Below are 12,990 nucleotides of genomic sequence, written 5' to 3' on the forward strand. Positions count from 1 at the left end.
GAGTAATGCAAATAAAAACGAGTAACTGCTATAATTAACTCTGTTTTATCCTTAATTAACCAATAATAAATCATTAACTGAGTTTAAAATATTATTTTTTAATGAATTTCCATTTATTTAAAAATCATCTGACTGAATTTTGTGACGTTTTTACCTGCTAATATATTTACATATTAAAGATTCAAAATTCAAAACACCATTATAATGTTAAAACTTATTTCACAAACATACATATTAAAAATAGGTTGGTTTGTTCAAATATAGATATTTTTTCTGATTTTTATTTTTTTATTTTTCTAAAGAGTTAATTTGTGGGACAGAAAATGGTTGGTTATTAATTTTCAACATAAAATAAAAAACGTATATATTTCAGTATAAAAAGTATTTTTTTAAACTATTAAAAATGTCTTGTGTTATTCTAAAACAATTCCACATGGCTCAGAAAAAAATGAAATATTGTGGTTTTCTGGATGACCAGTTGGTGGCAACAAAGTGCCATCGATGAGTTTGTATCCACCAGCTCGGAAAGCGAAGAAGAAGCTCAATGACGTCAGGTGTTTACGATGGATGACTGCTGCGTTTAAGAAACTCGTAGTTTATCTGTTGTTTTCCGCTTTCAAGCCTGTGTTCGCTTTAGGGAAGTCATGAACATTACAAAATATTTCTAAATGGTTTGCAAATTTTTAGTTTACCGCAATATTATGATTGAAACAGATTAGTTGGGATGCTAATCTAAGCTAACCTGTTCTTAAGTCAGCATCAGGTCGTTGTTGCCTCTCTGTTTTATTTACTGTATTACCTTTAAGACATCAGATTCGTGATCGGAAAATGTTTTTCTATCAAATTATAAATCAAACGAGATTATTAAACGTTAGTAAGCCACGTCAGTTTAGGTCAGAGCCTTGATTTTTGTGGGATTCTGTTTCTCCTTCAGCCCTGGAAACAGCGGTTTCCTTTAGAAATGGCAACTGAACTCTATGAAACCATATTTGTGGCCAAACAGGAGCGCCACAAAAACCTGTTCCTGAACTACAAGAACTTAAACATTTTCCCGGTGGAGCTGCTGAAGGATGAAGGGCTGCTGTTTCTGGAGAGGCTCTACATGAAGAGGAACTCCCTCACATCACTGGTATCCATCCACACAGCATCAGTTTGGGACCACGTGACTTCATCATCACAAACATCCTCTGAGATGTTCACGTTTTTAGTCTCTTAAAAAAAAATTCAAATTAATGTACCAAGTCTGTACTAATCCTAATTGTTGCCTTCAAAACCAGACTGAAATTCAGCGCATTTAAGTCCAGATTAACATCTAACACAATCAGATTTATATTTGATAGAGTTGTGATTATGCATGAAGATGCTGTGCTTCTTCTAAATAAAATACATTTTTCATATTGCATTTTTACTGGAAAGTATCACAAAGTACAAGTCAAATGTAAGTAAACAAATAAATAAAACAAAAATAAGTATGATTTAGTAAAAATTCAAAACTAACACAAGGCAGACAGTTGCAAATTTAACAAAAAAATGTCTTAAGAAGTTTTTGAAAATAATCGTAATGGAGGGTCAAAGTGTGTAGTAGACCAAGAGTCTGCAACCATGTAGCCCTTTAACACTCCAATGTGGATCCCTGTTTAAAGGGGAAATTTAAAAAAAAAAACTTTATTCAACCCCTTTACCAAACATTTCAGAACAGTATGCATCACTCTGCAAGGCTGCTATACTACAGTAGCCATCCATCCATCCATTTTCCTGTCCGCTTCTTCCCTTTTGGGGTCGCGGGGGTGCCGGAGCCTATCCCGGCCACTGATGGGCGAAGGCGGGGTACACTCTGGACAGGTCGGCAGTCTGTCACAGGGCCTCAATCACACACCCATCCACTCACACATTCACACCTAGGGGCAATTTAGAGTCACCAATTAGCCTACGAAGCATGTTTTTGGACGGTGGGAGGAAGCCGGAGTCCCCGGTGAAAACCCACGCATGCACGGGGAGAACATGCAAACTCCACACAGAAAGGTCCCAGGCGGGAGTCGAACCGGGGCCTTCTCGCTGTGAGGCGAGAGCGCTAACCACTGCGCCACTGTGCAGCCCTACGGTAGCCATAATAGTCCAAAAAAAAAAAAAATCCATCAACCAATCAAAAAATGTTGCTAGATTTTTGACCACAGAAATCAATCTGACATCAGTAAACACAACAAGAATGCATACTTCTCAAAAAGTGGATTTTCTATTTTTGGAGATATCCAGGGATTTTAAGTGTGCCTTCTGGTTGTAAAATTTACAATTAAAATTACAATTTGTTTTGATATGATTGTAGTTCATTCTTCTAGCTGAGATGCATCACAAATGGTAAAATAAAACTGCTTCTTTTAAATCACAGCTGACCTCATACTATTTACCAATCTGACACAGGGTATCTTTTAATTTGAAAGGAAGTCATGTGAATTTCAGTTAAAAGTAAGAAACTATTTTATATGAAAAATAGCTATTTTATTATTATGTTTTATTTATTTTAAAAAAAAGTGAATTTATATTTAGCATTATCATAACATAAATATAAATCACACCCTATGTGACACACAGGGTGTCTTTTATTTTGAAAGGAAGTCATGTGAACTTCAGTCAAAAGTTAGAAACTAATTATTTAAAAAAAAAAGGTTATTATCTCATGTTTTATAAAAAAAGTTAGTTCAAAAGTTCATGAAAGTAAATGTTTTTTTGTGGTTTTAGGTTAAGATACATAATCTGGCATGATTTCTTGCTTCAAGTTTTTGATTTGATGGTTGTGTAAAACTTTGTTTAGGACATAAAATTGAACAGAATTGCACTTTTGTTAAGCCTTCGCATTTTCTGTCGCTAATTTTCAGCGCACCGTTTAATACAGGATTCCACCTTATTTTGCATCACTCCGAACATAAAAAACACTGAAAATATATATTTTTATAAATATAATTAGAGTGAATTTTGCCACAAATGGGTTAAATGTTGGAAAAAATGAAATGTATTTATACATTGTCTTGTTTTTAGCTGCTTGTAACTTTTGTTGATTAGACTGAGCTACTAATTGTTTCTAACATGTTGTTTTCGTCATCGTATTAGTGGAAATCCTCTTATGTTTCAATCCTGACTATTCCTTTTTTTTTAATTTTCTCAAATATTTAGTGCAGTCACAAATAAATCTGTTCATTTTTATACGGATCTCTATTTTTTAACCAAAGTTTGCGGTTTAAATCAAACTTTTTTCTGATTGTTTTCATGATAAATTTCTCTTGAAATCTTTTGATAGTGAATTTATTTTCTTTGGACAGACAGATTGTGTTACCATGACAACACAGTTTTAAAATTCATCCTCAAGTTTTATGGAATTTATAATTATTATTTTTTGCTTTCTTCTATCAGCCGGACAATCTGGCTCAGAAGCTCCCAAACCTCATCGAGCTGTAAGTTCTTCCTCTTCCTTTTGTTAAAAGCCTTTTCAAAATAAAGTAATAACTTTATGTTCTTCTTTCTAAAGGTACCTGCACTCAAACAACATAGTTATTATACCTGAAGGTAATTTATTGGTTGTAGTTGAATTCATGTTTGTGTATATAGATACTAAAGTATCATATGTTTTTCTCTTAGCTATAGGAAACCTGGCCCGGCTGCAGTCGTTGGACCTGAGCGATAACGCCCTGCAGCTCCTCTGTCCGGACATCGGCCGACTGAGGTCTCTGCGGCACCTCAGACTCTCCAACAACCGCTTGAAATACCTTCCGCCAGGTAAAAATGCAATAACAATGTGAGAGTTGATGCAGATAATGTCCAGCAACATCTCTGTTTTAAAAGTCGCCATTTACGCTGGGACTTTATTCTGCCAGCAGGGGGCAGCAGAGTGTTTGTGGCCTGTTTCCCCATCAGCTCACATAAAAAATGTACCACTAAAGCCTGATTATTCTTGTGGATTACCAAACATGCTGGTTTACTGAACTCACATTTTATCATTTGCATTTTGAGGAAACGTTTTAAAGAGTTTGTGAATGTTTTCTTGGTTTTTGTGCCTTTAAGTGAAAATTTGACCCCTACCTACAAATACTCAAAAATTCACTTTTATTTATTTATTTATTTTATGTCTAGATGAAGAAGGAATAAAGAGAATTCAAAATAAATATTATAAAAGATATATTTATAAATATTATTGAATTTTATTTTGAAAGTTCCCAAAAGCTTTTTACCACATGGGAGTCTTTTTTTACTCAAACATATTTAGATGATGTGGCAGAGTTGAATTGATCAAAACAAACATCTTTCTTATTTTTACCTCTTAGATCCTACAAAACAAATTTTTTCGCACTCGTAGTCCAAATATCCAACGAAAATGTGTGAAATTTCATGATAATTTTCCTAAATTATAGGAAATGGAAACCTTTTAAATTTTCCCACACACATTAACAAATTAAGTCTACAACCAACAGGCCCGTTTGTCAGATGACCAAAAACTAAAATGATAAAACAATGATCAAACAACGAAAAAAGCCGCCATTAAAAAAAAAAAAAGTGTTTATTATGAATGTCACATGCAGCCTTAGTAGGGTGGCAGAAGCAAAAGGGGAGTGGCCTATAGCAGCTGTTCACCCAGTGAGGGCGGGTCAGGAGGAGGTAACGGGGGGCGGCTAGCGCCTCCTGACCATACGACGCCCCTTTCATGCTTTCATTTCTTATGTTTAAGTCCATGGCGTCTCATCTGCAGAGATCGGCGACCTGCAGGAGTTGGAGACGCTGGACGTGGCCATGAACCAGCTGGTGTCTCTGCCGGATCGGCTGCACCGCTGCATCTCCCTGCAGAACCTGACCGTGGACCACAACCTGCTGAGCCACGTGCCCCGACAGCTCTGCTGGCTCCACCGCCTCAACCAGCTCTCCATGGCGGCCAACCGGCTGAGCTTCCTGCCGCTCGGTGAGCGCGGCGGGAATTTGCTTTGGTTCAGGTGAAAGAGGAGCCGCTGATTCTCTGTGTGTTCCAGACCTGGGCAGATCCAGAGAGCTGCAGTTTGTGTTCGTGGACAACAACGCGGAGCTGAAGGGCCTCCCCTCCTATTTGTACAACAAGGTCATCGGCTGCAGCGGGTAACGCACTCACCGCCACCGAGACGCCGTCACTGTTTGCACAATAGCTTATGTAGGAGCCAGAATGTAGTTTCTTAGCACATTTTTTAGTTTACTTTGTAGTTTTACATTTTTCTTGATTTTAATGAGTTAATTTGTGACATCTAGGTGAAAGTACCGGCTCCTGAATTGAGAAGGAGAGGAGAGTTTCGGCTGTTTTCTTTGTGGCTATTTTAATGCCATTTTGTCGCTACTATTTTTTTACAGTGACTTTTCCCACCTTTTGTTAATCAAATTCATCAATTCATTCAAAGAAAAGTCATTATTTTCACCCACTGTTTTTGTAAAAACAAAGAAACTTACAAAACTATTGAATGGAATATTTATAAGACAAGAATTATGTCATAAACAAACTGAACCAATTGGCTCCTCAGGAGGCTGTCACATCTACAGCTTAAATTAGAAAATAAAAAAATGAAATCTATTGAAATTTTTAACGTCTTAAGGAGGAAGGAATAAAGAAAAAAAAACTTTTTAAATATATTTTTATACATATTTTGACTTTTATTTTGAAAAGTCCTCCACATGGGAGCTTTTTTTACTCAAAAAAAGAGTAAATCATGTTTAGTTGATAAACTGGAGCTGAGTTGATCAAATAAACATCTCAGTTTGTCTTATTTCTGTCTCTTAGATCCTACAATACCAAATGATTATATGAAAACAAAAAAGTATCTGAAAGTAATCGCCTCTTTAAGAGTTTATATTCATTTTTTTATCACTGGAATGAGACGTTTCCTGAGTTTTAGGGCTTACTGCTGCAGCTGGTGTTCCTCGGGTGTTTGTGGTCGGTTTCTCGTATTATTTTGATCCACTTTTCTTGTCAGAATTATATGACTCCAAACAACCTTTAAGATCAAGAAACCTGATCTAAATCCAGTTTTTGGAGTAGCTTTGGTCGGTGCAAAATGTCTGTGATCGGATCAAAGATTGGTTTAGAATTGAACCGTGTACATGGGCTCTGAAAAACTTTATCCGATTATAACAAACATTTACATCCGTTACACATTCAATTGGAATAAATCATCTTAACATGATCTAAAATACCAGAAACAGGCTTAGAAGAAGAGTTCTATTGTAAACAAACATGGCAGCTTAAGATCGATGTAGAAGAAGGACTTTCACAACTATTGACACAAAAACACACAGATGTCATCTGATTTTTCCAGTAAGAGTGATCTTATCTCTTTATTAAGGTTTTAGCAGCCTAAACGTCTCATTTAGATCCGGATTTTATCTTCTCTTATTTTTGAATAAAGACCCATTGACAACAGGGAAGCAGGATTTAGAACTGAACCGACAATAATATAGAATTTTTTTTAAAAAAACAGCTGATAAAAACATTTCTGCTGCTATCTGTGGTCCTTAGCTTAAGATCAGATATTTATATCTTTCCAACATAGATTCAGGTTATTAGGAATCATCAAGTAACAATAATTCACATGCTTGTCACCGAGAACTGGTACATGGAGTGAGTGAAGATCTATCCTGATGTGTCTGCTCAGGTGTGGTTTGGAGGGCGTAGCGGGTGAAGCGTCGGGTGAGGTGCTGAGCGCGGCGCTGGTGGGTCTCCCGGCTGAAGTCAAGGTGATCGGCTCAAAGGCGGACGGCGTGGTTCCTCTGGAGGAGCTGGCGATGAGGACGCTGCACCAAATCTACCACCACCTGCCTGCAGGTGAGGACACACCTCCCCACACACCTCCCCACACACACACACCACTTCTTGTTTCGGAGCGGTGGAGGTCTGCGGTCTCAAAAACCACCTCTGATTGTAGACTTGAGCTTGGTTCCACCCATCACCCTCCCAAAGAGCTTACTGGACCTGCTGCAGTTCCCTCTGGGTCACTGCCACCGCTGCAGCCAGGCCATGTTCACTATCATCTACCCCAAGCTGTTCCCGCTCCGGGACACCGCCCTGGCAGGAGTGCACCGCAGGTCGGAGCAAGCAGTTTGTTTCATCCAAACTTCTTCCTGTCTGACGCCTTTCTTTTTTTTCCAGGACGACCGTGAGTTTTGTGGCCTACTGCTGCTCCAGCCGCTGCCTCCAGACCTTTGACCTCCAGGGCTGACACGGGTGGAGTTCAGGAGATCTCAGATCTGCTCAGAATCGCCCCGAATAAAGCATCCGGGATAACTCTGCGTGTGTTTGCTGCGCACAAACTAAACGGCGAGCATAGTGGCGTTCCCTCACTAACCGAGCCGAGGTAACCACAGGCGGCGACGGGCCTTACTCACAAAGCGAGCACTTTCATCCAAAAACCTCTCTGTGGGACACTTTCTCACAGAGGTTTCTTGTAGCAAAGACATTCGATCGAGCAGAGGAAAACCTCTGAAGGATGAAGTCTGTTTTATATGAAGTTTTCCTTCTTGAAAAGTGTTTGGCTTTGACTGCTAACAGCCAAACATCTGCAGGAAACACCTGTGGAGATCCAACGAACTGTGTTTGACTGCTTGTTTGTTATTTCTTATATTCATGTTTGACAGTAAACATTTAACTAACTGAGCTTAAGGTGGACTTTTTTGTGTGCATTTTAGAAGTTTTTATATGTCATTTGACAGAAGGAAGGTCCTAATCAGGAGAATATTTGACTTTCTCCCAAAAAATCCACCTTCCCTGCCTTATAGTTTTTGCTTTTTTCCTTCCTCCTTCTGTTGTTGTGATGCTGTTGGTACAACAGAGGAAGGATGTGAAGCGGGAAGCGGCCGCCTCCTCCACCTGGATCGATGTTCAGACAAATGTGAGACCATTACCTTCAACGGTCGGTGCTTCAGCTCTCCGCTCTCCCTCTGAGACTATCGCATCTCAGATGAGAGCGCACGTGAAATAACACGCATCCACCCGGCGGTTAGAAACAAAAAAAAGGCACCCCGCATTAAACATTTGTCCTCCATATGACCTGACACTTAGTGATCAGCAGAAAACAGCAGAAGGTCAGCTCGTTTTGTTCATCAGTTACGCTCAAGTTCCCTTAAATAATATTAAGTTACAAGAGCTTAACCAATTTCAGTAAATCGAATTTATGACACAAAAACGGAAATCTAAAACAAACAATATTACTGCCATCCTGCATTTTATTAGTTACAAATGAGTTTTGACTTAATAAGTCTGTAATTTTCTTTTTTTAAATGTCATTTTTATTAAGTATAGTTTATTATCAGCATTAATTTGAGCTTTCAAATTTAAAAAAAGAAAGGTTGAAGTCCTATTAGTTGTCATGCACTTACTGTCGGTATGTGAAATTTGTTCTCCGTATTTGACACCTCCCCTGGGGGAGAGGTGAGCTGCAGACACATCCGCACTCAGGAACCATCTGGTGGTTTAATTCAACCTCCTAATGCTGAATGTCGAGCAGGAATTTTAAAAATATATCCTGGATTTGAACTCACAACCTTCCAGTCCCAGGGCGGACACTCTACCACAGGGCCACTGAGCTGGTTTGCTCTGCTTTTCTCCCATGAAATATTGACTAGCAATTTCAGAAGATGCCCCGCCCACTTTGTGATCAATTGGTTAACTTTTTTTTTTTTTTACTTGTCCAGTTCAGCAGTTGCTCAAACATCAAAACTGAAGGACTCTTGCGTTGGACAGATTTTACTGTTACAATAGAAGGTTTGGACACATGAGGAGTATATTTGTATAAACGTCTTTTGTATTTGAGGTTGAACTTTATTTATATTAATTATGCTTGTAAACTTTTCTTGTTGGACTGGACGATGACTGGTTAACTAAATGCCAAAAATGTAAAAGTGAGGCCTCTCTTTGTCCTTTCTTCGGCTGACTGTCATTAAATGGGAGCTACTATTCTCTCCATGCACTGGAACACAGACGGGCGGGGGGGGGGGGGGGTTTTGTAAAGAGATCAGACGGAAGTTATGAAACTTTCAGGTTAAATTATTTTACTTTGGCTCCTGTTACACATCGATATACAGGTATTTGTGTAGCCTGAAGTAAATTAAAATCTGTATTAAAGCCACTGTGTACTCTATTCATCTTCCAAACCTGCTGAATCCCTTTTTAGGGTCACACGGTTGCTGGAGCCTATCCTAACTACAGCTGAGCGAAGTTGGGGCACACCCTGAAAATTTACCTGCAACATTCATTCACATCTATAAACAATTCATAGTCATCGATCTATAAAACATATTTTTGGAAACTTGCAAACTCCACACAAAAAAAAGGATCCAGATGGGATTCAAACCGGGGACTTCTTGCTGTGAGGGAAGAGTGCTGACCACTACTACACTGCAGTTCAGCCCCAAAAAGCTTAAAGCCTCAAATTAAAAAGCAGCTTCACGTCAAACCTTCATAGGTCGTCTGTAAAGGAGCGCTAACAAGCAGAAACCTGCACGGTTCTGTTTCTGTGTGAAAAAAGTAAACTGCATCCACTGCTGATGGATGTAAACACTTTGTGGGGTGAAAATAATCCCTACGGTTTGGTTGTTTTTAAGTATAGGTGCATTTAACTCTTCAAAACTGGGGCTTTAGCTCCAGGGTTTATGTTCTTTCAGTTACCGTAACTCTTCAATGTGATTCCAGTGGACAGAAGAAGCACAGAAATATATATTATATGATATATAACACTTTACTGTAGTGAAGCATTTACACTGTTGAATACTACAGAGGTATCATGAACAAACTATGTTAAAACCATGAAAGTAGTAAACATAAACCATGCAAAGAACATGTAGACCCACGCTTCACCAGGCACGTGTGACGAAACACCAAAAATCACATACGTGGACAACACGCACATTGTATGTGTAGTGGCAGTAGGACACCTCCTTCATTTAGGGGTCACCGTGACATCTCACTCAGGTGTCTCTCAAGTATAAATGCAGAAAACCTGACCCTCTTCTGAGATTTTCTTCCATCGCATCTCCTGGAAGAAATGTCCAACATCGAGTCAAGGTTGTAACAGGAGGTGGAGGATGAGAATCTGCGGAAAAAATAGTCTCAGAAGAACTTGAATAGATTATGTTTTGTAAAATATCTAACATTGTAGAAAGATACTTTGGTTAAAACTCCACTGTTTTGTGCATAAATAGTGTTTGCTGAGATAATTTAGAACAAAACTACATTACCCATAAGCCCCCTTAATGACCCTTAAGTCTATTGAATCTTTGTTCTGCTTTCCTTCAACACAAAGAGGACAAATGCTTCCAAATTTGCGATTCTTTTGAAGTTCAACTTGAACTGTGCTTTGCATCCATTTGCATCAAGAACAACCCGAAGTGAAGAACGGGAATCAGATCTCCTTCAGTCGATCCAGTGAAGTCTTTATGTTCTGATATGGAAATGATGGAGCAGGAGACGGCGGAGAGGTAAGGAGGAAGATGATGAGCTGCAGCTGTGGTGAGTAATCCTCATTTACATGCGTGAAGGCGGCGAGGAGACGTTAAAACACAAGAACTGATCTGCTGAACATCCAAGAACAACATACATGATCTGACCAGTCAGGAGGACTGGATCTGCTTTGTTTGAAATCTTAGGAAAAAAAAAAAAACAAAAAAAAAAAACATCCGTTCTGTTATCATGGGAAGCATCATGATAGTTTTCCCCCATTTTCGTTCAATATTGCTGAGTTCAGCAGAACTCCAGGAACAAACATCTGGATGTTGGAGAGAATCTCATCAGGAGTGGGACTATCATTCTGCATGTGACGCTTACATCCCAGATTCCTCAAAATAAACAGTGTGGAGTTGGATCTGGAAGACTTTAATCAAGTTTTGGACTTTCTGCAGTCCAGTCAAAGTTTTTCACCCTAATCCACTTCAGCCCTGTCCTCATGGACTTCACGTCTTCAACCAAAAAGGACCACAAAAAATAAAACTGTCCAGAATCTCTTAATGTACCAAAACATCAGTTTCCTAATAATGCTGTTAATATGATTTTAGTTGTCCATTCACTCATGTTATGTTGTTATTCTTTGTATTTAATAAAGTTATACAATTCAAAATTACAAGATAAAAGTCTCCGTCAAACATCTTTTCTTTTTTCTGTAAAAAAAATTCTTTATTTTTTAATCTGAAATGACCAGACTGCATCTTTGCTCATGAAGCTGCCCTACCTTTCCAGTGACGTCAGAGGGTGCGGCCATTTTATGTGCGCGTTCACGCCGAGCGCACCGCGAAAGGAAGTTTGTTGACTCAATTTCAAATTAAAAGCAGATAACCATAAACCTCCTGAAAGGCAGATGATTGTTCTAATCCAGATGTGATTTAAAATAATGAAACAAATACTTTAAAATAGATTAAAATATGCTCGGAGATTTATTTTAAGGGTATAATTTCCCATTACAAAGTCCATTTAGGGATGTGTAGGCTATGTTAAAATGACTCCTCAATCGAAGGTTCATTAGTAAATAGATGGAGGAACAGTGCTGATGACCAGGACTTGAGACAGACTATTATTTTGTTTTACTTCTGTATAGAGACATGGTAAACCTAAAGGCCATGAATTTTTAGCTCATGTGTTCACAGTTGAACTATATATATATATATATATATATATATATATATATATATATATATATATATATATATATATATATATTAAAGACAGGAAATTGTCCAAACTTTGTGTTAGAGTATGTTGGATTAATGTTGGTCTTATTGTGTATCTAGTGTCACTAAACTAGATATTGTATTAGGTTAATAAGTTTTAAAAGAGTTGTCTTAAGCTTTTTGCATCCATTTAAAGTGTTGATTTATTAAAGAAAAACAAATATCAGTATTTTTGCCATAAAAAAGACAAATATGGACCCAATTTGTTTGTTTTTGTTTCATTGTACGCATATTTATTGAGGTATTTAATTAAGCTATATTTTCGTTTTTTTGTTTTTGTTGTTTTTTTAACACCTTATTTGTTTAATTTTAATAATTATTTTTTAATTTAAAATGTTGGTTTTTCTTTTAATCTTTACACAGCAGCTCTTTGGTAAATAATCGTAAAATGTACTTTTAAAAAACAAAAAAAATATTATTTTCTCGGAAACCCAATGGTTTTAATTTGTATGGCATTAACCGGAAGTGCGTTCGTGTAAATCCGCGGGCTCCGCTCGGTTTTCGTCGGGGAGGGCGGGGACAGTCCCGTCAAACGGAGCGGTGGAGCTGACAGACATTTTCACCTCGTCCACACACTCACAGCAAACAAGGACGCGGCGAGGCGAAGAAAGTTAAACAGGTACGTTTGACGACTTTATTGGGGGGTTTTCCAGCTTTAAACCGCCTTAAATGACGGAAGTGCGCTTGAAAGTTTTTATTCTTTGTTAATTTAGGGCTTTGAAGTTACCAGCGAACAATTTGTTGATCATTTGATGCTTTATTTGGGCTTTAACATTTTTTTTGTCTTTTGCTAGTAGCTGTTCTGATTTTCGCGCTCGTTTGACACAAATCGAACAATCAAAGTCCAGCTTGAGAACTCGAAGTGGCTGAGATTGAAGGCGGTTTCCGTTCCCGCTTTCACTCGTTCCTGGGTTTGAGAGTCCGTGTTGAGTTTGGAACCGGATTAAAAGCTGCCCGGTCTGAAGGCGAGAGTCCCGCCGGCAGGGATGGAGCTTCAGCACCGCGGACAGCTCCGCTGCTGCGCAGGCGCTCTGAACCCAGAGAAGACACGCTTTTTACCCGTCAGATTTAAGCTGAAACCAGGAAAACACGATGCTTTCCTCTTGTAATCAGAGCACTAAAGTAATTTGACAAACATTAGTCACCATTTACAACAAAAACTAGTTAATTTGCGCCTAAATGTTCCACTTTTTTGTTAGAAAACATCAGATGTTTGAGCAGAAATGCTCAATATAGACACTTGTAAAAGAGTTTTTCAGCCATTTGTGAAACGTTATT

At 38.3% G+C, this 12,990-nt stretch overlaps 2 protein-coding genes across 4 annotated transcripts in view; both read left to right on the forward strand.

Annotated features, from left to right (window-relative positions):
* Positions 1-297: 297 nt before the first annotated feature.
* lrrc28 (leucine rich repeat containing 28) lies at positions 298-7,657 on the forward strand. 2 transcript variants are annotated; one of them, XM_024295130.2, is made up of 10 exons: positions 298-554; positions 935-1,129; positions 3,406-3,446; positions 3,521-3,558; positions 3,631-3,768; positions 4,736-4,942; positions 5,010-5,112; positions 6,654-6,823; positions 6,924-7,083; positions 7,148-7,657. In XM_024295130.2, the coding sequence occupies exons 2-10, from the start codon at positions 962-964 to the stop codon at positions 7,215-7,217; spliced, it is 1,095 nt and encodes a 364-aa protein (XP_024150898.1). In that variant the 5' UTR covers positions 298-554; positions 935-961; the 3' UTR covers positions 7,218-7,657. The 2 variants fall into 2 exon arrangements, with proteins under 2 accessions (XP_024150898.1, XP_024150899.1); XM_024295131.1 differs by having other exon boundaries at positions 478-554; positions 1,004-1,129.
* A 4,517-nt stretch (positions 7,658-12,174) lies between these two features.
* LOC112160526 (synaptosomal-associated protein 25-A) overlaps positions 12,175-12,990 on the forward strand; it is a 45,851-nt gene continuing 45,035 nt past the window's right edge. For both annotated transcript variants that reach the window (XM_024295127.2, XM_024295126.2), the window contains exon 1: positions 12,175-12,331. The gene's annotated coding sequence lies outside the window, so the exon portion shown is untranslated. The remainder of the gene's footprint in view (positions 12,332-12,990) is intronic.

Source organism: Oryzias melastigma, linkage group LG3 (assembly GCF_002922805.2).
Source record: "Oryzias melastigma strain HK-1 linkage group LG3, ASM292280v2, whole genome shotgun sequence".
Taxonomy (NCBI): Eukaryota; Metazoa; Chordata; class Actinopteri; order Beloniformes; family Adrianichthyidae; genus Oryzias; species Oryzias melastigma.